Here is a 26,465-nt window from a genome sequence, read left to right on the forward strand (position 1 = left end):
GAAAACACTATTATGTATAATATTTGTCTCTTATATCATGTCTCATTAGCATTTTATTTCAATACTTGCAACAAAATATAATGTTCTAAGTTATATATTCTCTTAAGGTGGGTCAGTCTTGAATCTCTAAAGAAACCAACATGCTGTGAAAACCATTTCCTTTTGTGTTTAATCTCTTAGCATACCTGTATTTTTATGTCCACATGGTCTTTCTTTAGAGCTGTATGTATTCTCTGAAATATGATAGTGTCAGTGCAAACATTTCAGGTCTTTTTTTTTTTTTAAACAAAAATTACCTTAAACAGCATCTATAGGGGAAAAATAGGCTACATCTTTCTGTTTACAGAGGAATACATTTTTTTAAATATCTGGAACAGGCAGCAGTAGAAAAAGACCACATACTTATCACTAAGATAAATGACCTGAGATTCTTCCTTTTCCCATGGCGTTCTATACCCACATTAAGGTCCCTGAGGTTGTATTTTTTATGAAGTGTATAATAAAAGTTGTGAAATAATTGCCTATTAAGATATTAAAAGATTTTGTACAATGACAATGTTATCGACTTTCTCATCTGATAAATAAAAAAAAAATGACTGAGATGGTCAATCTATGTGAATTCTAAGATGTAAGATGCAAGTAAGTAACTGAACGTTTAATATTTGACAAATGTGTAACACTGTAGAAATGTTAATATCCAGGGATTCAAACAACTCAATCGGAGCTAAAGTCGGCATGATACGGAAGTTGCCATAGTCTTTTCTTCTCTATTGTGACATTATATCCGAGTAAAACGACTTCCTGAACAAGAAAAAGTGTATGGCGGAACTTGATTTTTTCCATTGGGAATTGATTGGATGGTTATGGTTTGCTGCTGTGATCTCATGTGAGTAACAGGTTGACCTGCAGGCAAGAAAACCCCAAAATGCAACTTTTATATATTGATATGTCCATGGCTGGCTCAACATTTAAAGGGATAGTACACCTAAAAAAAAAAAATACAATAGTACACCTAAAATTCTATTATCATTCCGTTATGATTTACCTAATGCTGTCATTGCAATCCCAAAGGCAGTTTTTTTCACGACCATGTGTTTACTTCTTTTTCACTGACACAGATGGAAACAAAAAGACTGGCATGGCTTTAAAGCTGAACATTGTCAAATCATTGCCCTTTTAGATGTCTTAAAATGCACTCGTGGACCTTGGTATTTCTAAAACCCTGCGTTCGGCCATGCTTTTGTCCGATTCCCCTTTTACATTGACATCTATGTACAATGCTGAATGGATAAGTGAAAGCGTATCCATCTGGCAGTAATCTCTGCAAAAGGCTTTAGTCCCCAGACAGCCATAGCCATTTAAACTGATTCTCATCCCTGACAATGTGAGCTCTCTGGGGGATGAAATATGTGAATACTATAGGGATTTGATATTGTAGCCTATTTATTTTTATATTAGTTACGTACATTAAGTTGTTTCTTGTTATATTCGTAGCTACTTTATCATTGTTTAAAGGCAGCGTTAATTCGATTTTACCTGCACTCATGGTGCTGATATTGTGCACATCGATGTTTATTAATTGTTCATGGAATGAGTTTAATGAACTTCACTTCTGTTTTTACCATCATTATGGTGATTATCAGTAGCTAATATTTTAAGGTATATAGCACAGAATGTAGTTGTTCAAGTAGGTTGGTGTGTTAGTCAGTTCTCGTGACGTCAAAATGCCTTTATATTACACGCCTGTTGCGCGTCCAGCAAAGCTCGCGCACTCAGCTGGAATGCTGAACGACAGCTGGGACTGAGAAGGGGACGCTTTGCTTCTAGGATGCAATGTGTAGACAAACGAAGTAGCGCATTAACGGACATCAAAAGGTCAACATTAATTCACCACAGTAGGTTGTTGCGACACGTGCGCGCTCTCCGACCTCGTAAAAAAACAAAACAATAATCGTTTAATCAGGCAGATATAGATTATGTCATACTGCACCTTAATGAGAAGACAGCTATTTAGTACTTAGTCAGTTTGCGTGTCTCTTTAGATTCAAGCGAAGCGCTGTCATATTCAAAAGTCCATCAAAGGTGAAGCGCACTGTCAATGAGAATTATCATCATCATCATCATTTCTAATTGAATCATGATGCTGATGCGCCGGAGTATGCTGAGGTGTTCAGTGAAGGAGAATAACGGATAGATAAAAAATAAAAAAAAAATCCAGCGCTGCCTCAAAATAACTATTCCTAAGAATGTTTTCTGAGCAGGCTGATTTAAACTACAGCTTTAACATGAGCGAGGAAGACCGGTTAACTCCCCTGGACGAGGACTGGAGAGACTCGCCGGTGGAGACGCTCTCTCGCGCGGGCTTCATCGCCCTGTCCGTGTTCCTCGGATTCATAATGACTTTTGGCTTTTTCAACAACTTTATTGTATTAGTCCTCTTCTGTAAGTTCAAGATGCTCCGGACGCCGGTGAACATGCTGCTTCTTAACATAAGCGTCAGTGACATGCTGGTGTGTATGTTCGGGACGACCCTGAGCTTCGCGTCCAGTGTGCGGGGACGGTGGCTGCTCGGACGGCACGGCTGCATGTGGTACGGCTTCATCAACTCCTGCTTCGGTACGTACAAAAAAAACAAAAAACAAACAAAAAAAAAACAGCTCCATTTCGAAATTGTAGCCTACATTTTCACATAGCCTATCTATACACCTATAATATCAATGTAAAACTGTAGTTTTTTGTGCTTTTATCAGACTGGCTGTTTATGTTTGATTTTAAACAAAATTATTGCCACATAGGCTACTGAGAACATTCGATTTAATCACCAGAACACAACTAATCTTTCCATTTGTCAACTATCAGTTAATTCAATGCTAAATGTTTGAAATCACATTTGTTATGCATTTGGCAGGGGCCAATTTAAACTTAACATTTCAATGCAACTTGCTGTACAGCTTCTTTTTTTTTTTTGACGTGGGTTTATTGAAAAAAAGGTGTTTTGTTCTTGGAAGCTCAAACATGCACAAAACAATGAACCTCATTGGTTCTTGCAGAAGCTCAAACTGTGTTGCATAACACGAGAATGAACCTCATTGGTTCTTGCAGAAGCTCAAACGTGCTGCATAACACAAACAAAAATGAACCTCATTGGTTCTTTCAGAAGTTCAAACGTGCCTCGTAACACCCGAGAATGAACCTCATTGGTTCTTGCAGAAGCTCAAACGTGCTGCGTAACACCCGAGAATGAACCTCATTGGTTCTTGCGGAAGCTCAAATGTGCTGCATAACACAAGAATGAACCTGGTTCTTGCGGAAGCTCAAAGCCTTATTTGAGGTCAATAGATGATAGCAGAGACAATTTATATAAGAGACACTTCCTCAATACAATATAAGGAAAACCCGTAACGGCAAAGATGGCAGTTGTATGCACATGTCCCGCCCCTCCCGCTGGAAAGCCAATCATCTGCTTTTAACAGTCAAGCCGGGAAACATTTAAGCCTATCGTCTGGTTCCACTGACGCATGCGCACAGTTAAGGTTTTGCGACAGCTACCAAGGTAGTTAAAGCATTTTATATCGACCACAAATATTTACCTTACATTCTAACTAAAAGACACAAAATATGTCTTATTTGATCGGTGAGTAATGTAGATGAACTGCTGCGCTTGTGACAGGGCGCATATTTAACTGAAAGAACAAGCAGAGAGAGAGAGCCCCGGTCGCTCTCTCTCTTCGGAGCCAGGCGAAAGTGTAAACAAGACTTCACCGTCTCCAAATTAAGCGCTGTCTTGCTCTCTCTCCCGCACGCATATTAATCAAAATAAAACGACATGATGGTAAAAGGTCGGAAGACCAAAGTTTCATGTTGGAGCATTCAGAGATTTTTTTTTTCCCCTGAATTACCGCTGGGTGTGAATTGTGCTAAAATACGTTGCCTGATCTTCTCTGAAATGCGTTCCGCACATTCAGCTGACATAAAATTACTCTCTAAATAAACAAAAAAACCTGTCCAGTGATGTTATGTTTTCTGTGTTGACACTAACCTTGTGGGATGTCCATGTCCTAACTGCTGGGATAATCACACAACCATATGACACGTCCAATTCGCGAACTAATGACTCCTTTGAACCGATTCATTTTAATGAATGAACTGATCTATACAATACATTGTTATTACTGATAAAGTGCAAACCTGCTTATATTTAAATAATGGAGAACAATATTGACATTGAATATTGCCATATAAATTGTCTCTGATATTGCACAACACCGGCATTCTGGATAGAGACGTAAATTAAGTTGGTGTCGTAAACTCTTGCGCATGCGTAGTGAAAGTATAACCTGTGGGGAAAAAGGCGTTTTAAACCTTATTTTGGGGCAAAGTCATCAAACTTTTTCAGCGATTTTTATCATATTTTACTGCTGTTTCTATACATGCAGTTTTTATGTCCCGGTGACCAGTGAAAGTGCAGTTCTGACTCTCTGCCCATTCATTTAGATAGGAGCCTGGTCTTGTTAGTCCAAAATAGCTGCCTGGAGGCGTTGCCAAGATGGCGGCCGAGTGGCACGACTTGCCTAAAAGGACTTTGATGATAGGCAAACATTTGGATTTCCTGCCTAACATACTGTAATTACCACAAGGACAGCCATTACTGATCTCTTCCTCACAGACTGCGTGACTTCACCATGAGTTTTTTTTCCCCCTGCAACTTACTGACTAATAAAATTTTGGTCGACTAAGCCTTTTCTAATTGACTAAAGTTTAGTCGACTATAGGGGGCAGCCCTAATTCTCATGAGCTTCCGTTTACCATAACTGATGTGTGCGTTGAAGAATGTTATATGTGAATAAAAGCTTAAATTAAATCTGTTTATCATATAAAGCAATCAAGTCAGAAAATTTAAACTAAACCGCTCAATACATCTGGATTAGTTTTACAATCTCTTTATGAACTTTTTGAAGCGACAAAGTGTTAGTTGCGTAGAGCTGTCAATGAAGGGACTGAAAGCTCTCAGATTTCATCAAAAAGATCTTCATTTGTGTTCCGAAGGTGAACAAAAGTCTTACGGGTTTGGAGTGACATGAGAGTGAGGGTGAATGTGATAAACCCACTTTCATGGATATGGTCTGCTGTCATTCATTTTCAGACTGAAAGAATCTAAAACCTCAAAACATCATCACATCACATGCAAATATCACTCCAAACTTCACAGACAAGGCTGCAACAACTAATCGATAAAACCGATAATAATCAATAATGAAATTAATCACCTATAGATTTCATTATCGATTAATCACACTGTACATTTTATAGTTATATCATTATCAGTAAATGTTGGACATTCATTTAAATATTTACATTTTGCATAAAGGCTCATCTTGACAGCAAGCAGGGTTCAATTAAAGGTAGGGCATAGGCAATTTGTTTTATTGTTTTATCAATTGATTTTCTAACTATTCTGTATTCCTGTAGCTCAATAAGTAAAGCATGGTGATTATAGGGCATGAGTCTATAAGCGAATACATGAACTGATCAAATGTGTAGTTTGAATGCAGGGCAAGTTGCTTTGGATAAAAGTCTCTCTCAAAAGAGAATGAATCTATTTGCATCTACATTACAGTAATGGAAATGTACTGGGGATTATCAGTCAGGAAGGATGTTAGCTAAATTATGTCAAGAAAGCCTCAAGGGAAAAACTGGACTGGCAGCAAAATAGAAAAGAAAAAAGAAAAATAGTTGCAAGGTTCATAATGTTAGAGAAAAAGACAAGCTGTGTGAGGCTTCTACCACAAGCCGGAGACCATAATAGCTACATTATCTAAACGTATCCATTTGCATGTGCTGCGTAATGATCTTATTTGGCTTGAAGGCTCTGGATTCTTACGATGGATTCTGATGTTTTGACATTGTAGCTATATAGAGGTGAAAAAAGCAGGACATACTGCATTTTTTGATTATCTAAATACTACTGGGTGATCTGCTATACAAAACTAATCACCTCAAGACAGGCAAATGGCACAACCTTCACTGCACTATGTGTGTGGGTTTGTAACATGAAGAGGAGAACCGTTGTATGGAAGAAACTTTCATTGATGTTTGCGCTATAGTGAAAGAGATCATATATGCCAGACACATACATGAGCTGTGCTTTTAGATGAGTCATGTTTTTCTTCACATTTATCGCAACAGTTAATTTCCCCAAGGTTAATTGTGTTTAGGAAACAGTTTACCAATTTTTAATATAGACACGCTAGTGAAAAAAAGGTATATAGTTTATAGTATTTGAAATATATTCCCTTTTTCAATAGTAGCCTACATTGTAAATATACTAACAAAAATCTAACATCATGCTTTTACCTATTTTCACAATACAACTTTTAACCCACTTTAAAATAATTGTACTTTAGTATATTTTCTAAAAATATATTTTAGAAAAATATACTTGAAGTGAAAATTCAGTTTATTTTTTAAAAGTGTATTTATTTGCACTTTATTAAAAAATATATTTTAGGTATATTTTAACTGTGTGCTGGAAATGATCATTGTAACAATGTATTTAAAGTATACTTTCAAAATACATTATAGTATACAATAGTATTTCGTACAAAGTATAGCTAAGTTTTATTGTCTAATAATGTACATTTGTTATTGAAGACAAAGTATGCAATTTGAGCCTATACTTTTTACTCAAATATATCAAACGACGATAGCCTCGTGGGCAAGTGCGCCGACATGTGCTTGTGCTTCGGGAGACCCGAGTTGGCGTCCCGGCTCGTGGACCTTTCCTGAGCCCCTCTCTCTCTCTCTCTCTCTCTCTCTCTCTCTCTCTCTCTAGATAGTCCTATCCTAAAAAAGGTGTAAACGTTATATTTAAAAAAAAATATTTTTTATATATATATTATTATTATTTTTGTTTCGAAGACACTCGTAATGAATTTGTATTGTACTTCTAACACAAATAAAGTACACTTTAATATCACTAATCAAGCATGTAATTAGTCCCTACACAGGCATATACTTAAAGTATACTAAGTATACTTGAAGTTGGTCCAATTTAGTAAACACAAGTACACTAAATACACTTAAAGTTATGCTTTACTACAATTGAATTATACTTGGTACAAAATTAGTTGTTTCAAAATAGCACACTTCAAGTTAACAATCATTAACACACTTGAAGTATACTGATAATTAGTCTGGCTGCAAGTATACTTAGCATTTTATTTTATTTTTTTCACCAGTGCACGCATGAATATTGATTAGATATTGTTTTGTGCTTTAGTGTTTTTGTCACATATGTTCTGTTTTGGCTTAGGGGCTGTTTATACGACACCGTTTGCGACTAAAAACGTAAAACCTTTTATGCGTTTTGGCCGTTCATTTACACGAAAACGCAAACTTTTGAAAATGGATTTCAAAGTGGACGTTTTTGAAAACGGTCTCCGTGTATACAACAAAAACGCGAATCTGTGAAGACGATGACGTAATGCACATGAGTATTACGTGTTCAGTCTATAGTGTTTCATCGCCATCTAATGGTCTGGAAGCAGAATACAGATCTACAATACACATTTTGGCAGATCCTTCTGAATGGTGATCGTTTTGTCAATGTTTTAGTGTCTGTACACGCGGAAAACTTAAAGAAAAAACGTCTCAGTTTTAAGCATATCGTTGTCGTGTAAACGTACCCTTAGTTTCATTTGGTTTTAGTTCTGGTTTCCCTGTTCCTGTTTTCCTATGTGACCAAGTTTCCAAGTGTGTGATAGTTTGTCTACATGATTCATCATTCTGTTCACCTGTCGTTCAATTAATTGTCTCATAGTCCGTGTATATAGACTCCCTGTTTTGTTCAGTTCTGTTTCCAGACTTGTCGATGTTTGCTGTGTTTCCTGAGATTCTCCTACCTGTTTTATTTATATTTATTGAATTAAAGGCTGTTGCCTTATCTATTCGTCTTCGCTTGCTTACTTTTACAGCAAGCTTTGACAGTTTTCTAGCACTGGGTAGCCTACTTGTTTATTCAGCTGTGAAGCACAGAGGTTATCACAATTATTCAAATGGCAAGATGCTGTGCTTTGTCACAGTGGGTTATGCTTTCTTAGTAGATTCAGGCTGCAGCTTTGGCTACGTCAAAGATCTCATTTTGAGGAAGAGATTCCCATCTGAAATGTATGCTATATATGAAATGTGTTGCATGCATTTTAATGTAACACAATAGGAATGTTTTCTATTGCAAGGTTTGTGATAAGAATATAAAAAAAAAATATATAAAAAAATTCATGCTTGAAGGCTTCAGTTTACGACTTCAAACACACAAGTGTCTGGATGCATATACACAGGCATGAACATTTTCAAAACATGAATGACCTGCTGTAAAAGGCCATGTTATCTCACTGGAGCTGTGTAGAAGCAGGTGGAATATATAAATCAGACAGCAATTCATTTCAGTTTCAGTCATCCTCTATCTAAGAGTTTCTCTTTTGTCAGCCTGAATTTTACACTTCTCAAGCTAAAATGCAGAGGTACCTTGCGGCATGTCTAATTTTAGTATTTTACAGCAAAATTTTCCTCACATTTTCTGTCTTTGTTGTGCTGAGCATGCTCAACCATTAGTTCAATGGAAGAGAAAACACCCAAGCCAATTTCACTGGTCAGAAGCACTGACCTCTGATTTGGACCTGTGTTTTGGCACCAGCTTTAATGCCTATAATGACGCCTAATATTTTTGTAGCAGGTTTTTGTCCACGTGGCTTTAGATTTAATTTCCTGCTTTTGCTCGGGATTAACATATGAATAAAGTTTAATTAACTTTTTTTTGTAGATGGCAACTTTTGCTTTTTGCTGTAGAAAAAGTTGCAGTTTAAAGCAATATAATAGCAATTTCAACAAATAAGTTGTAAGACTCTCTTGTCTGTGCAACTACTTTCTTATGCTACAAATTCTATCACTGCTATTTAAGGGGGCTTTCACACTGGGCTCGTTTGCCGCGGTTCGAGTCCGAGCGGGATTGTTCCTGGTGGCCCCCGTGTGTTGGTCTGCACCCTGTTTCGAACTTAACTGCCAGTGTGAAAGCACCATAAAAGATGTGTCCAAATTTGAGCAAGGATCGCTTGTGTTATTTCCAAGAAGCACTGAAGTATACGCAGCATGTCCAATAGTGTTAATATTGAGCAATTTACATTTTAGACACAATTTTGCCTAGCCTGGATGCCAGCCAGGGATGTAGTGGAGGCTAAACGCACGTAAACGCCGTTTACGCACCTCCCAAAATTCGTAAATAGCGTTTGCCCACCTCCAAAGTGCGTTTATCCACCTCTACATTGCGTTTATCCACCTCTAAATTTCACGTTATTTGAGCGGACTTTGCTTTTCCAGGGCGTGATCGCCGATCGGTACATGATTCGAGCATTTGTGCCGTTAAGGACAGAGCAGAACGCGCAGCGCAAACACGGAGCAGAACATTGAGCAGAGAGCGCAGCGCGCCGACACACACACACACACACACACACACACACACACACACACACACACACACACACACACGGAACAAAGAGAACGGCGCACACACGTAGCAGAAAACACGCTCGTGAAGTTACTAAACAAGCTGCGCGAGAATGAAACTTGATCGCAGCCGCAACAGGAAATCATTAAAACGATGCAAAATATATATATATATATATTTTTTTTATTCATTACAGGCAGCTGGTTTAATGTAGGGAGCAAAACCCAACTGTACAAGAGATTCAGAGGGAATCAAGCCTGCACCAGGTTAAAGACTTTTCCCTTTTACAGGGAAACACTGATCCACATTTTTCTGATAGACCAAACAACTAATCAATTAATCGATGAAATATTCAACAGATTAATCGACTGTGAAAATAATCCCAAATCCCTAATCATTATGTACAAGTGCATTGCATTGGAAGCCCTGGATATAAGCCTCCCTCTCTATCTCTCTTAAATATTTTTGTGATTTAGTAAACTTTATAGATTTCAACCATATTATTCCTTTTTGAGTCTCTTTAACAAGAACTTAGATTAATGTATGAATTGAATAGTGATTGTGTGACCTATGATGAGGGAACAACCAGTAATACTCTTGGTAGTACCATCAAATGATAGCCTATAGCGATGTCATCAGGATACACATACACCGGTAGGCAGTGGCCCACCTTTCCGGGTGACCACATCGTGGTCCACCAGAATTTATAGTTTACCCACCTCTTTTTTTTACCACTACACCACTGATGCCAGCCGAACTTAGCCCCGCCCACAACATTTTTAGGTCGGGAAGTTCGGTCTGGACTCGATCCGTTGAGGAGCTATTATGCCCGAACAAAAATTGTTCGGACCAATCAAATTGTTAGGGCGGGCTTTATACGATGATGGACAGATGAGCAACAGTAATCATCCACGTCATCAAAGAGCGCTTGGGTTGAATTTGTTTACTTTACAACAAAGATGACTGCCGCTGGAGAATTGAGATTTCACGAGTTCAAACATACAAATATGTCATTTAGAATAATTGCATATTTGGCGTGCTGTCCGAGGAGAGACTCCGGGATCGGTATTCGGCCCGAACCCAAAGTAGGCTACTCCCCCCGTATTCCTGGCTGTGGAAGAACAAGCCGAGAGTGAGTGGAGGGATGCTGGAAACTGTCAAGGAATGTTTGGTGAGTTGACAGAGTGAATATATATATATGCTTCCTCTCATTGCAGATAGTGTAGACGGTAATTGTTTGATGACAAGTTGATTGGATTGATTATGTGAACGTGCTCCTCCCGAACTTTGTTTATAAAACATTATGTGTAGATTCCGCCATTGCGTCTGTTATAGAAGATATCGACAGCGCATTAATTTTAAAAGAGGAACAGAGAACCGCGATCAAGGCATTTGTCGATCGGAAACATGAATGAAAAACATACGTCACTTACTCCGTTGCTCTGATTGGTTGTAGGTCTATCTAATTGAGTGCAGAGGCATTTTCCTTCCTGGTTCGTTTGAAACACGCCCCATAATCACAGCCCAACGGAGCAGTATCAGACTCACATTCTGACTAGAATCTGAGTATGACGACGTCAGGCTAAATTTTGCCAGTTCCTTTTTTGCTTTTTCCAACAGAAATAGTTTCAAACATATAGCCACAGCAAAACCGTTGCAACACACATTAGTGGTGTTTTGTTCCTGAATGACTCAGTTGAATAAAGGATTCAGTGAATCATTCATTAAGACAGTCCCTGCATCAGAATATGTATACTTCCCTACTATATAGACCATTTAAAGGACGTAAATCATGCGCAATTGGAATGCCACTTTGCATGTCTGGTTCTGAAACATTTCCGGTGGCGCCATTGTTACCGTAAATCACAGATCTGTCAAAGCAAGCGAATATATTTGCCATGGCAATCACTGTCTGTCTGAATGAGCGCTGTGGTGTCAGAGGTGACAGTGCTTTTTTGACTGACTGACAAATAAACAAACCATGGGAGAGGAGTTGTGAATGGCAATAAAGTGACGCATCTAATGGTGAAAGTCACAATGAAATGACAACATGACAAATATAGTGCGCCTGGATTTCATTCATAGTACACACATTGAAAATAAATAGAAGGCACTTTTTACCGGTCACAAAGTATTCAAAATTACTCAGTATGTGATTTTGAAAACAGCCTGCCATTGGTTCCTGAATAAATCAGCGTTTAGAACAAACTGGTTGAGAATGATTTAAATGATTCACTCATAAAGACAGTCACTTGTCACCACCTAGTAGTGTAATGATGCAGAAAGATCTACTAGAAAATCAACACCAATGCACACACACTCTGTATGGAACAAACACAGACGAGCAGAGTGATACAGAAAGTGAAAATTCCCAGTGCTGTTGGACTCTTACATTAACTCTTATGGAACACTGCTCGGTATTTAAGAACCAGAACCAACTATTTTAAAGTCTATATAAATGTTACTTTGAAAGTAGAACGCGAGTAGTCAAGCTGACACCTCTCAACAGCACTCTGGCTGTGTATTTATGCGCACGCTTTCTCTGTGATGTGTCACATTTGTCACATTTGCATATATGTATTAAATAATTGAATCTCCTGCACACACGTCCCCTCTTGCTTTAAATGTACACTCACATGAAAGACTCCAGTCATTTCAAAATCAACAAAAGATGCTTTATTTTATTGCAGCAAGTCGTCTCATGGGGACCAGCATGTTGAGATTTTATGACCAACCCAATACTATATTTTGTGTTCATAAGAAGAATTGTGTTGGGACTACTATTTTGAAGTGTTGTGCAATGACGTAATGTGTGTGAGAAGGGAAGAGATGCGTAAAAAAGATGAAGTTTGCTAGTCCTCTCTCATGTGCTTCATTTTATTTAATTCAATGAATCTCTTCCTGTTCTTTAATTTCTTCATCTTCATTTTTCTTCTCCTTTCTAATTCTAACCCGTCTCTATCTTTGTTTTTAATGTCTGAGCCTGTACATTTGTGCTACTCTCGAGTCATTCAGAACCAAGGGTCTGCTAGTAGATACTAGAGGTGCTGAAGAATGAGTACTGAATGCCAGAAGAGTCATCAGACTCATTAATGTCTCTATTTACACTCACACATGGTCAGCCATGGAGAAAAATCTGAACACAGACTCAAAACACCTCTTCATTATTATAACCTTCATGTCACCATTCTGTTCAGTTTAGTTTTCATGGACTTTCAGTTTGTTTTCATTTGTCAAGTGTCTTTGTTCTGATTAACGTCACTCATCAGTGTCCTTGGTTACCGTTATTCTCAGTTCATTCGTGTGAGCTGTGTTGGTTTTATCATCTTGTTTGACTTTGTGTATAGGTCACCTTATCCTGCACTCTTTGTCTGGTATTGTTAACACTATGGTGTGTGTTTGTGTTCTTTGTATGGATTGCTACCTGTTGGATTATTATAAGTAAAGTTACCCGTTTGAATCTTTCAACTTCTGTATCTACGTCTTCCTATCTTCACGTACCCGTTACACTTAATCATTGGGTTTGAGTTTTTAATGAGTGTATAGCCTTATAACTGCTGATGTTTTCATTTTGGCAGAGGCTATTTGCACAAAGTGCAATAGATGCCTTTTACACTAAGTGAATTTTTCACAGACATTTTCAGTATATATGATTATATTTATTAAAATCATAAATTGATGCTGCCTTATTAGGACATTCTTGTCTCTATCCCTAAAGCCCTCCTCTACACCTATCCCTACCCCTAACAATATTGAACCAGTTGAACTGTAATGGTATCCTCGAAAAGTGAAATATAATTTTTATTTAGTTATAAAACATATGTATTTAGTTTATTTAGTTATATAATCAATCTGACCACTGAAAGAAAACTTTCTTACAGTACTAATGCATTATAGCATGCAGCAAGATCTAGTCTGCTATCTTTGTGGGGACTAATGGTAATGTAATGGTTTTTATACTGTATATTCTATCCCCTTACACTAACCCTACCCCTAAACCTACCCATCATAGAAAACTTTCTGCATTTTTACATTTAAAAATTCAGTATGATTTATAAGCTTGTTTCCCATGCGTCAGTGTGCATCCAAGTTGAAGTCCCCACCGGAATAGACACACACACACACACACACACACACACACACACACACACACACACACACACACACACACACACACACACAAAGTGTGTAAAAAATGCAAAGTGGATTAATGAAACGGGAAAAGAAACATTGAAAAGTAATAATGAAAGTGAAAGAGCAAGTCATTACCTGAGTAAAACCATATGTTTCCTAATTTAAAGCACCTTGGTAACTAACCCTTAGTAGTGTAATGAACTTCTGGATGCAGATAAGTCTATGAATGTTTTTTACTTGAGCTGGCGATGCTCGGTTGAAGAAGGTAGTGTTGAAAGTTGTGTCGGATTCTTCCGGGGTTAAATGAAGGCCTTGCCGGTACAGAAGCGCCAGCTCCTGGACGAAGTCCTGCGGTGTTGAGGGTTCTTCCTGTTTACTCCTCTTACTTTAATTCTGGACTGATTGAGATAATGTCCTTTGAATTCTACCGAGGTCACACACCTCTCGAGCGTGGCTTGACCAATGCAAATCTGTAATTTTGAGCAGGAAAAGGTTTCTTTGTTCCTCGCTATACAGCTTATTTGCATAATAAGAGTGGGTAGATTTGTGTGTAATACATTTTTAATTATGGTCTGAGGGAGACCAGAATTCTTAGAGCCTGCTTGGGTCTTTGTTTGATATGAGTTCACATGACTCCCACGATTATTTATCGTATTTATCATTGTGTGTCTGATCTTGTATTTGATTTATTTCATGATATATTTGATTCATGTTCATGTACACAACAGCAGGTCTATTAGGGTGCTTTTACACTGCAAGACAATGTTTAGATCATATCCAAGCATTATTGTCCCATCTGTTCACAACTGTTTACACAAATAACAACTTGTTTTAGAATTAAAAATATCTGAACATCATTAGAACAAATATGTTTTTTCTTATTATTGTTTTTAACATAAAATTAACCAAACAAATGCACTCTGAAATAAGCTATAAGGATATATAATGTTTTATTAAAATATAATTTTTTAGTAGTATGATTTTACTGGATACATTTTGATATTAAAGGAAACAAAACTGATACAAAATATTGAATTGAATTTAATTTAACTTACCACACCTGACACTGCTAAATTGCTAAAAAAAATCAAAATGGGCCACAGAAATGACAATCATGAGACAAGACATCCTTGCTGTTATTGAACATGCTTCCAGTCTTTTAAAAAGCCGCATATCCATTATTAATATTTTTATGCCATTTCAATTATTTTCGTAAAATATATAGATATAAAGCCTGGATGACTTTTACTTCTCATGTGAAAGCTTAATACTCAAGGGTGGCATTTTACTTTAAATGTGTTTTGAATCTTGAAAACTTGGCCGCTGGAGTGTGGAAGAGAAAAGGCTTATGCACTTTTCCAAAGCCCATGTTGCCTGAAGAAGTTCTCCCAGGTGTCGTCCATTATGGGCATTAACAATGTCAGAAAACTTTTTCATGTAGTGCAGGAAGGCCATTCACACTTCTGGTGTACCAGGGAACCCCTGAGACAACGCATTATTTAACACGTCATTTAACACCCTGCCCCTCATTAATTTTAAAGTTCCACATCAACCTTCTTAAAGGGGTCCAATTATGCCCTTGATTTTGTTTTTGGGGTGTACTAGAATATGTTTTCATGCTTGATTATTTTTCATATATTTTACATTATTACAGCACCTGTCTCCTCAGTCTGGCTCGAACACTCCGATTCCGTCGAAGCCCCTCCTTCTGAAATACGAAATGTGCTGTGATTGGTTAGCTGGCCCAGTGTGTTGTGATGGCGCGCACCTCCATAACTGCGAGTTCTTCTCTAGTGTAAATATTGCGGATGGCGTCAATTTCAAACCAATTCGAGCCCGATTCAGACCCTGACAATGTTAATGAACAAGATGATCCTACAGAATGGATTTCATGCACTGACTTGGCAAGTATGGATTTTACAGGATGTTTTGGAGTGGAATGTTTTTTGTAATTATCTTATACATTATAGATACGATGTTATTCAGCTCATTGTGAGAGCTGAATTTTTTATTACATCTAGTATCTTTTTCTGTATCACATAACTGCGGCACTTTATTCTAGTCTATGCTGATCTTGGATTAGCATACCAGCAGCATATGAATGTTAAGGGGCTAGTTCACCCAAAAATAAAAATTCTCACTTATTTTACTCACCCTCATGCTGTCCCAGATGCATTTGACTTACTTTCTACAGATAAACATGAATTAAGATTATAAGGAAAGTAATCCATCTCTGCGAGTCCTATATAAACCACACATAGTGACCGTGATGTCCATGCGACCTCAGTGGATGAATCAATGCTTTCTGAAGTGAAACAATAGGCTAGATAAAATAAATACTAATAATGTAAACTGTTTTAACTATTAAAAATCACTTCCGACCAACTGTCATACGTACATGGGTTACAATCCACTTGTATTATATGGACTCACAGAGATGGATTATTTCCTTCAAAATCTGTTTGTTCATGTGAAGAAAAAGTCTTATACATCTGGGATGGCATGAAGGTGAGTAAATGATGAGAGAATTCAAATTTTTTGGGTGGACTATATCCTTGTACCCACCCAGTCACTGCTTTGTTACTTATACTGCAACAGGAACTGTTCAGAGGATCATTGCATCATTTAAAATGTATATGAATTTTAAATATGTATTCTGTATTTGTAATTGTGCATTTTGTATAGTTATGTATATCTTGATAATACATGTATTGTATGCAGGTAACGTTTTGTGGATTCTGGTCTTTCCTTTCACAACATAATTGCATCCAAGACTTTCACTTTGATACTTGTGTATATGCTTTAGTGACAATAAAGAATGTAAATTTATTTGAATTCATATTTTTTATTACATTTATTCAACTGGTTTTATGTTTCACAATTGAAACTGTTGATGATTGTTAAACTATATTTACAATTTTAAATGTTAAATGATAATATTAACTAAATTAAATAACTAAATAAATGCATCAGCATGATAAAAAAAATGGCAACAAGAATATTCTTTGTGTGAAATATGTAATGAAAAGCCCTTAGAAGTCTGTATCATCTGACAGCAAGCCACGATTGTAATTTTCATTTTGTTTAAATTCCTCTTGTTTAAGTGATCATTAATTTTGATGGTGTAAATGCATATGCTAACAATGAGTAGTGTGATGGCCATGGTTGCCAACATACCTGGTTGAAGTGAGACTTTCTTGATGGCTGAATATATATACACACTAGTGATGCGCGGGTCGGCTTTTTTTCCAACCCGCGGGTCCCGCTTTTATGAAATTATTTGGCCCGCCTCAGCCCGCCCCGCACCACTGTATCTATTTTTCCAACCCGCCCCGCCCCGCACCCGCGACCATTAAATAGACAAACTAGGCATTGTAATGTAAATGAAAACAGCCTTTATTTCAGCCTGAAAGTGCTTGGAAACATCGCCCTGTAAACTGGCAATAACAGACGATTCTGAATATGAACCATAAATCAGGTCATATTAATAAGATAATGATTTAAACATTTTCAATATTTACAAAGCAGCGTTTGTATTCATCTAATTCATCATTCACCTTTTTTTCTTTTAATTATGTAAAATCCCGACCTCAATTTCTCCCGCACCTCATCTTCCATCTTCACTTTTATTTCTCCGTCTTTGTTGTTGTGGCTGGCGGCGGGAGCTGCTTGGCGCGAGCTGTGTCACGTGACGCCAAAGGTTTGGGGAAATCACGCAAGTTGCATTGCTACGGCCTTATCAAATAAACTACTAAAATATGATTAGATTGATATTCCCAAATATTTAATATAGGCTGGACATTGCATGCAACATATGGATTTTTATTTTATTTTGTTTAATGACCCGCCCCAACCCGCCCCGCAAATAAAGTGACAATTTTTTGACCCGCCCCAACCCGACCCGCGGGCTACCCGCGGGGCCCGCGGGTTATGAGACGACCCGCGCATCACTAATACACACGTATATAGTATTCTCTTTAAATTGTGACAGCACAACCTAATCAGAGCCTAACATGCAAAAGAATCATCCGGAATAAAAAAAATATATAAATATTATTATTTATGACATATAACTAATAAACAAATAACATATATCCGGAATATATAAATATAAAGTACTGGGGCACTGGGGTACTGTGAAAAGTAAAAAAATTCTGTCATTAATTACTCACCCTATGTCATTCCAAACCTGTAAGACATTCGGTCATCTTCGAAACACAAATATATTTTTGATGAAATCCGAGAGCTCTTCCTTGTCAGTCTCTGAAGCTGGGTGAACTAACCCTTTTTGGGTGACCTAACTCTTTAAAGTTATTACCCTTTAAAGCAGTGCCGGCCCGAGCCTTTTGGGGGCCCTAAGCAGAATTTGATTTGGGGGCCCCCTCCCACCACGCGGAGTCACCTGTTTGACGATTATTGACACAAATGTCACAAAATAATGTTACATTATAAATTAATACAATGAGGTTATGTATTAATACAAAATAAATACTTAAAAAATAGATAGGCCTACTTAAATAAAAAGTTTTAACTTTTTACTTTTACTCTTTGAAACTTCTGAAAACAAACAAAAACACATTAAAAACAAAACACATTAAATAAATTATTTGCAAAATATCCTCCAACGTTTTGCAACACTTTGCAGTTTGAATGATGTCTTGTATGAACATGACGGAGTATGTTTTTGTTTCCACTGTTCGATCGCGCCCGCGCCTTACACACACACACACACACACATACAACATATTCCAGCATTGTAATCTTGACATTGCAGCCTGTTCATTATAGCCGTAATAAAATAGTCAACCTAACATATAAAAATTACACTGCTCTGTTTAAATATTCAGTGATACAATTTGTACCATTCAGTGTAAGCTCCGCTCCACTGTGATGTTTCCAAGCACTTTTTTGCGTGTGTGAAGAGGATGCTTTTTTCCGTCGATATTGGAACACGAGTGAAGTACAAAGGCTATAATAAAGAATAGTTTACCATCCAAATACATCGCGAATGTTGAACATTTTGATTCTAATGAGAGAGATACGTGAGCCCAACGCCACTTAGGCCTACTTTCACTTTCGCTTTAAATTATTTCGTTTTGGCTTGTTTATAGTTATTTTTTTAAATTCTTGTTCTGTTCTGAATATTATTAAATATAAAGGATAAATCATTGATTTAAATGTCAATCATCAATCATTGATCAAATTTTTGTGACATGGCTAAACATTACCGTGACTTTGCGCACGAATTGTCTATGCACGCGAGGTTATGCGCATGACTCAAACACTGGCAGACACAGCAGCAGTTGTAGGCAGGTATATTGATCATGAAATCAGAATTTTCTTGTCTTGAATTAGTCATTATTTCATTCATGTCACTTGTTTAAGTTAATTAATATGTAAAAAAAAAAATGAGTAAAAAAAAAAAAAAAAAAACTCGAATGGGGCCCTAAGCAGCCGCTTAGTTCGCTTATGCCTCGGGCCGGCTCTGCTTTAAAGTTACTACCAGCACTGGATATCCATTAGTGCCCAGTCAAGGTGTGTGTGTGTGTGTGTGTGTATGACTTGTACAACTATCTTTGTGAGGACCAGTTTGAGTTTTAGACCATTGGAGTGAGGACAAAGAGAGTAAAGTGAGAACATTTTGGCTGGTCCTCACTTTCTGAGACCCCTTTAAAGGCCTGTTTGAGGGTCAAGACTTGGTTTTAGGTTATAATTAGGTTAAGGGTAGGTTTAGGGTAAGGGTTCGGGTTAGGCACTTAGTTGTGCTGGGTAAGGTTAGGGTAAGCAGCTAGAGATTGCAATGTGTCAATGAATGTCCTCATAAAGATAGATGTACAAGAATGTGTGTGTGTGAAAGTTGTGCAATTTATTGGCTGGGTTCATAGGGAATTGTGACAGGCATCAAACATTGTGCTGCATCCTTATTCTTCTGTTATTTTGTGGGTCACTGCATGCCAATTTTTTTCTTTCCACTCTTTCCAAATATTTCCTTTCTCCTGTCAGTTCATATCAGAACAAGTCATTTCTGTGCTCTCATTAATAACAACTACACTGCAAACCTGATCTTGTCAGGATTCGGTCACTCCGGTTGGTCTTATTCTTAGTTTGGTGACAGAACCCTGACACTAATGTATCCTATTGTCCATGTGTGAGCGTGTGCTCTCATGTCCACGTTGTGTTCAGGGCAGGTTGCCTGGATCCTGGCACTCCTGTCTGGATTGGTTTCGGTTCAGTGTCGGGATCTGGATACATGTTTTGTCATCACATTCTCAGTCCCATATAATCAAATATGAACGTTTGGTCATGACACCTCCCTGTCACTTTTTAACGAACAGGATAACCCTTTAGTGTCATTTTTGTATGTGAATTTGTCAACGTGGTACTCCATTGCTTTTAGTTGTTTGTCTTGTGTCAGATCAAGACACATTTAATTGTTTGCATGGATTTATAGAAAAGTAGAAATTATTTCATAATTTTGGAGCACCTAACCCCACCCTATACCCTAAAAAAAAAAAAAACAGTATAAGAGTATTCCAAACATCTCATGTTGCAGTGTAAATCCTGCTACAGACTGTGTGATTTCGGCAATCCTATAACAATACGGAATCACTGTACGACATGGATCTAATAAACTTGGGTACGGCATGTATGTTGGCTGTACAATGATGCCACCTATTGAATCATAGTCTATGATGCAAGTTAGTATAGAAGAATAAAACGTCATCAGCATGCACTAGTGGTAAACAAATAGAGCAAGATGAATCGCACTTTGTTTTTATGTGTGCTGAAAAAAGAGGAGGAAGCGAAAGAGGAGAATATGGACACGGTCATGGCTTGAGGAAAGTTGCTTTGATCAATACACTATTCATGTTGCATTTTTATTGGACACTGTCAGAAATGTATTGCAGGCTATCTTTGATTGCAAGACTGTGACAATGGCCATCTTTGAACCTCTCACTGTACGACGTTGGACCACCGTTTAAGAGCCACGACCACAGAAATCACAACAATTGCTCATCTTTAGTCTGGAATAGCCCAAAATCGTACAATGTGTACCGGGCATAAGTATTCAGAAGCCATAAAATATCTTTATGTGAAGAACGTCTAGGTTACTAATGTAAACCCTGTTCCCTGAAGGAGGGACTTGAACGTCTCTGTTCCCTCATTAAGGGTACAAGGGTTACAATAGTAACCTAGACGTTCCCTATCAGTCAGTCACATTCTAAGTTATGTTTGACTGAACTGACGTATTGGTGTAAATTTTTCATTTTAAAACAAATCCCAATTTTTTATTTTTATTTTTCTCAGGAGGAGGTTGTTTTAGCTCAGTCTGTCTGTTTCAGGAGGGTGGACACTGGCACCTTCTTCACCCTCATCCTGCACAGAGGAATAGCAGAAACAAAAAGACTATCACATTTAATTACAACATTGACAGGGGTTTCACATTGTTATAAAAGGCAAGATTTTAATCATATTTTATTAAAGGTTTGAATTTGCATCATTACACTTGCAAGAGTTAGAAAAACAGAACACATTAATATTAATATTCATATTTTTTACATGCAGACAGGTGACTGGAGCTTCTCACTGTGGTGATTATTAGTCTTCGTAAAGTCAAAATGCCGCCACACCTCTGATTTGAATGAGTCAACTTCAACGTCAACATCTACACGCTTGCCGCTGCCATGTTTGCTTCTGTTTGAAGGTGCGTGGCGTGCACACTGCAGAGCAGAGCGAGTGTTTCAATTCATTCATTTTCAACCGGCTCAGAGTGAATCGTTACATCCCTAGCTGTGTGCCAGAGCATTCGTGTCAAAGGGTCCCCTTGGTCAGGGAGTAAGATAACTGGCAGAGGGATGTGTCCAGAGTGGCAAACAGGTCTACCTGTGCAGCCCAGAAGCGTCTCCAAATCAGCTGGACCGCCTGGGGGTGGAGTCTCCATTCTCCCGGGAGCGTGAGCTGATGTGCATGCTCGTCGGCTGCACGATTGAACTCGCCCAAATGTAAATGGCACAAAGCACTTGCCCCACATGGTGCCTGGGCACCAGATCCCTGTTTGCACAAGTGGGCCAGAAATGAGCCAGTCATCAAGATAGTTGAGAATGCGACCCACTTCCCCACTTCCCTTAGTGGGGCAAGGGCAACCTCTGCGTCCTTCATGAAGATGTGGGCGACAGGGACAGCCCGAAGCAGATGACCTTGTACTGAATGCCCGCCCCTTGAACACAAAGCGTAGAAATGTTGAAAAACGATTGAGACACGAAAGTACGCTTACTAATTTCTTCCTAAAAAATCTTTCTGACTCCAACCTTTTAAATGGTAATGTTAATGTAATCTGGACAATAGAACAAAAACAGATATTGGACCAATCTGCTGTTACGAATTAATGAAATGTAAACATTAATATACACATTATATAAATAAACGGATGATTTTACCATGAATATGTTTGTAGCTTTTAGTGGCCAATATTGCCCTTATACCGCGGTCTGTTGGGGAAGCAATAGCAGCTCAATTATTTGAAATGTTACATCTTTTATCCAGATCAGCAACTGATTTTTGTGGTCTTCAGTTGTGGTCCCCAAATTAACTAATCATAGTGAGATGTATCTCTTATTACTGTGTGCTAGCTATGATGTAGGATCATTTCATGTATATTTAATGTTCCTTTGGTAGCCTACATTTGATGTATGATTTATTCATTGATGAAGTGGACACATGGTTTGTGGTGGTCTGATAGTTATGTTTTTTGGGGGACTCTTCTTCTCAATGTGGATTTGTAATGGAAATATACATGCTTAAGACTGAATATGTTATTAAAAATGCATGAGCTCTGGGATGAATAAAGATGAAAGATGGAGCAGAAGCAGTTAGTTTAATCATGCATTATATACATACACGTGGTTACAGTGGCGTGTGGTGATCTTTAGCTTTTAGCTTTTTTATTTTTGATAACAATATTACGAAACCTAAAATATGCAAGATGTCCTCGCTGCAGCCTGTACCGCGATGCCGTAAATCCAATTAACACTTGTGTGGTGTTCATATTTTTGTTATTCAGCAAACAATACGTGGGTCTGGTGGACCCACTGCATTTTGGGGTTTTTAATTCAACATAATCAAACAATTTAGGTTAAAACACTCAACAGATGTTTACTTCATCCTAATTACAAGCGATATAAACAGCATATATGGTTAATATTTTCCCTTTACCTTTGTTAGATCACATTTAAGAATTGCAACCTTGTGCGGGAACGGCAGGGGTAGAAACAAAACTCACTTTTGCACTCACTCTCTCTCACACTTAAACACAATCTCTCTCACACACACACACACACACACACAGGGTGTACAGTGTGTGGTCATTGAAAATGTGTTCTGATATATGTTCTTCACAGAAAGGCCAAGGCCAATGAGTCTGAGGTTGAAAAAACAATTAATCGTATCATTTTTCTTTTGATAAAAAATGAAAACGGGTCATACAGACGCGAACACCATACAAGGGTTAAATCCAATACGTAGTGTGATTTGGGAAGGGGGAGTAATCACTATGTTTTGAATTGAATCCAGTATGTCAATGCTCTGCAGCAGGGCTCCAGACTGTGTCTAAAACGGTCGCAAAAATATGACCAAAACCAAAAATATTAATTTGCAAGTGATATTTTTGCTGAGATCGCCACTGGTTATTGCTAAAAATTGTGTGCCGTTTTACCTGCATGTTCTGTGATGAGTAGCCAATCACATCTTTTGTTAGCCTATATAAAATAAACTGAGCGGCTTTCAAAAAGCCCTCATCGAGCAACAACGCGCCATGAGAGAGATAGAAAATGATGGAGACATGTCAATGAATGAACATCCAAGTACTGTAAAAGTGCAGGAAGGCAGCATCTATTTCGTGCACACATCCATAGGTAAGTATAGATAAACGTCAGCTGTGTGGACGCGAACTAATCGTTAACAATTCTCGTCAATAATTGATACTGATATGCATCTCTTAATCTTTGCTGTTTTCTGTTAGGCTACTGCCTGAACTTCACATTATTTGTAGCGCAGCCATCCATAATCTCAGTAAGATTTGTGCTTAATTGTCACCTTTAATGTGTTTGTTAATTTTAGTAAACAATTAAACTTTCAGCTTTCAAATTCTGTTAATTTTATCATGAAATACAAGCAATAAATGTCTCTTTGGCGCTCTTAAAGTGGCTTGCCAGTTCGCTCAATCAGGATTTCGACCTTTGAAAGAGATTGTATATAGCAGATTGAGAACGATCATGTTCAGGTAATTTCAGTTAAAGGCAGGGTAGGTAGGATTTTCCTAAAAAAAAAACATTCCAAATTTGTTTAAACTGTCTTTATATACCAGTACATAATTAAAATGTAAGTACTCTGAAAAAGAAAATATAAAAATCGAGTGACTGTAGACCTTTTAATCTGCAATAAACACAGCTCATTATTTCCATTCACTCCACCCCCTCCCTTCTGAGCTCCTTCCAAAGCCACGCCCCCAAAACACATGAACGCGCGACGCCAAACGCTCAGGCTCAGCTGGAAGACGCATTTATTACCTGAGACGAGTGGAGAGGAAGGAGCGCAGTACATACAGTGACATCATGTCAGAATCACATGTAATAAAATACCTAATTTTATCACTATGAATATAAACAAATAAGATTTCTTTTAGTACTCACTATCAAGCTAGCATATCGATACTGGTAAAGTTTCATTCGGTAACGAGCTATATTTATAAGGCAAAACTAAAAACAGGTTGCATTGATACAAGTTTTTCCATTACCATCAGTTACACTGTGATGAAGGTGAATTTTGTGTAAGATTCATAACATATACGGTGTTTTGCATGTAAGAGTTTCCATGATGAAAACATTGTTGACTCTAATGAAGACTAACGTACACTCCGAGTCCGGAGACAAGTACCGCATCGTTGGTTCGAGGACAGGTCCGGGGTTGAGGGTGAAGCAGAGGAGGTCGTTCAAGAGTGCGGGCAGGGTCCGAGGAAGTAGTTTTTGCCTTGTTTGCCTTCGCTGACTGCATATGCAGGTGCTTTGAGCTGAATATTTCCGGGAACGGTGACATGTGATGAGTGCACGCAGGGCAGCGCGCGCAGTGGGGCTCGGGCACGAGACATGAAGGCATCTGATTGGTTCTTTACATTCGCACCGAATGGCAGTGATTGGTCAGAGTTTTTACTGTCCTGCAGCTGCTACAGAGGTCTGATTTTTTTCATTCCTTTTTCTAAACACATAATGTATTGACTTCTCTCAGGATGGAAGGACCATTTCACCCAGTATAAAAAAAGTGTTTCTGAACAGGATTACCTACCCTACCTTTAATCTTTATTCATTTATTTAAGGCATATTGGTTGCAGCTTACAAGCATGTCACATAAGACAAAAAAAAAAACAAAAAAAAAGTTCTAAAAAGTATTCACCTTAAATTTAAGACCTTTACACCTGAGGGGATAAATGAATTTCTAATCCGGTTTGTAATAGGAATTCTAAACCGAATACCAGAAGGGAGGAGGTAAAACTTGTGATACATGGGGCGGGAATAATCTAACAATATGCTCTGGGCTTTACCCAAAACCTGTCTATGATATAGTTGGGCCATAGTCATCTGCTTCCTCACCGTTATTTTACTTCCCTGGTTTACAATCCTCTCAAGACAATTCTTGTTTTTCACATTCAGAGAATTAAACCAGCACAACAGTGAAAAATTTAACAGCGACTCAACATCACATCAACGTTTTTTCCATGTCAAATGACCTTAGTTTCTGCAAGCAATGCAATCTTTGATGACTCTTTAATGAACCTGTTGTCTACATGAGAAAGAATGGAAGGAGCTAAAAATGACATTATAATTTCATATGAAGAGCTGCCTTTGACCAAATTTACCTCTCAGATATTGCTAATGAAGAAAAAATAGATTGGGTATGTGCAAGACATGCAACAACATTTATAGGATGTATTAGGAGGAGGCCAAACTATACTCATTGGCCAAGTGATGCTGACATTATTATGGTATGTGACACTGGCTCAGATTCTGTGTAAAGAACAATTCTTTGTGACTGTCTGTAGTTCCCAAGTTGGAAAAGCAATACAGTTCCTACTTTAAGAGAATCTTAGTTCCCAGGACATCCACAAGATGATTGAAAATGCTGATGCTGTAAAAGGAGGGCAGACATGACAACACATGACAAAATTAAAACATGTTTAATCTTTTGTGGCACTTCAAATAATAATTACATAATTAAAACACATACACACACACACACACACACACGGAACACAGAGCGCGGCGCACATACGGAGTGGAAAAGACCCGCTCATGAACACGGAGGGGCGGGACGGCATATTTTCGGCCTTTTCAATAGCAGCCGCAACAGGAAGTCATTAAAACGAGACAAAAACGCGCTGCGTTAATTCCGTTATTATTTTTTAATGCGTTAAACATCTCAAATTAATCGCAAAGATTAATGCGTTAATTCCCCCAGCCCTAATATATATATATATATATGCCCGTTCTCGGGTCATATGTGTATTTTAATGGTGAACTATGCAGGTTTTTCTTACCTTAACTGAACAGCTTCGGAGTCATTGGAATGGTTATATGACTGTTTTTGGGTTGAATGGTGGTCTTCTCGCACCCCCCTTGCGCCTTTGAGCAGAAAAACCACCCTTACAACTTTGGGCCGGCATCAGGAAGTATCGCGTGATATCAGGTCGCGATGTAACGAATTGCTTTACGGCACTGCACACATACACTATCTAAACATTTATATGCTAGCCTTCTGTGTATCATACATAGCCTACCTCAGT

General features: G+C 38.0%; 1 protein-coding gene across 1 annotated transcript in view; it reads left to right on the forward strand.

Moving 5' to 3' along the window:
* Window positions 1–1,773: 1,773 nt before the first annotated feature.
* The window catches only part of tmtops2b (teleost multiple tissue opsin 2b), a 61,834-nt gene continuing 37,142 nt past the window's right edge, over window positions 1,774–26,465 (forward strand). The window contains exon 1 of the mRNA XM_084421063.1: window positions 1,774–2,616. Within this exon, the coding sequence (XP_084277189.1) occupies window positions 2,247–2,616 (370 nt within the window). The 5' untranslated portion in view covers window positions 1,774–2,246. The remainder of the gene's footprint in view (window positions 2,617–26,465) is intronic.

Source organism: Rutilus rutilus, assembly GCF_951802725.1.
Source record: "Rutilus rutilus genome assembly, chromosome: 10".
Taxonomy (NCBI): domain Eukaryota; kingdom Metazoa; phylum Chordata; class Actinopteri; order Cypriniformes; family Leuciscidae; genus Rutilus; species Rutilus rutilus.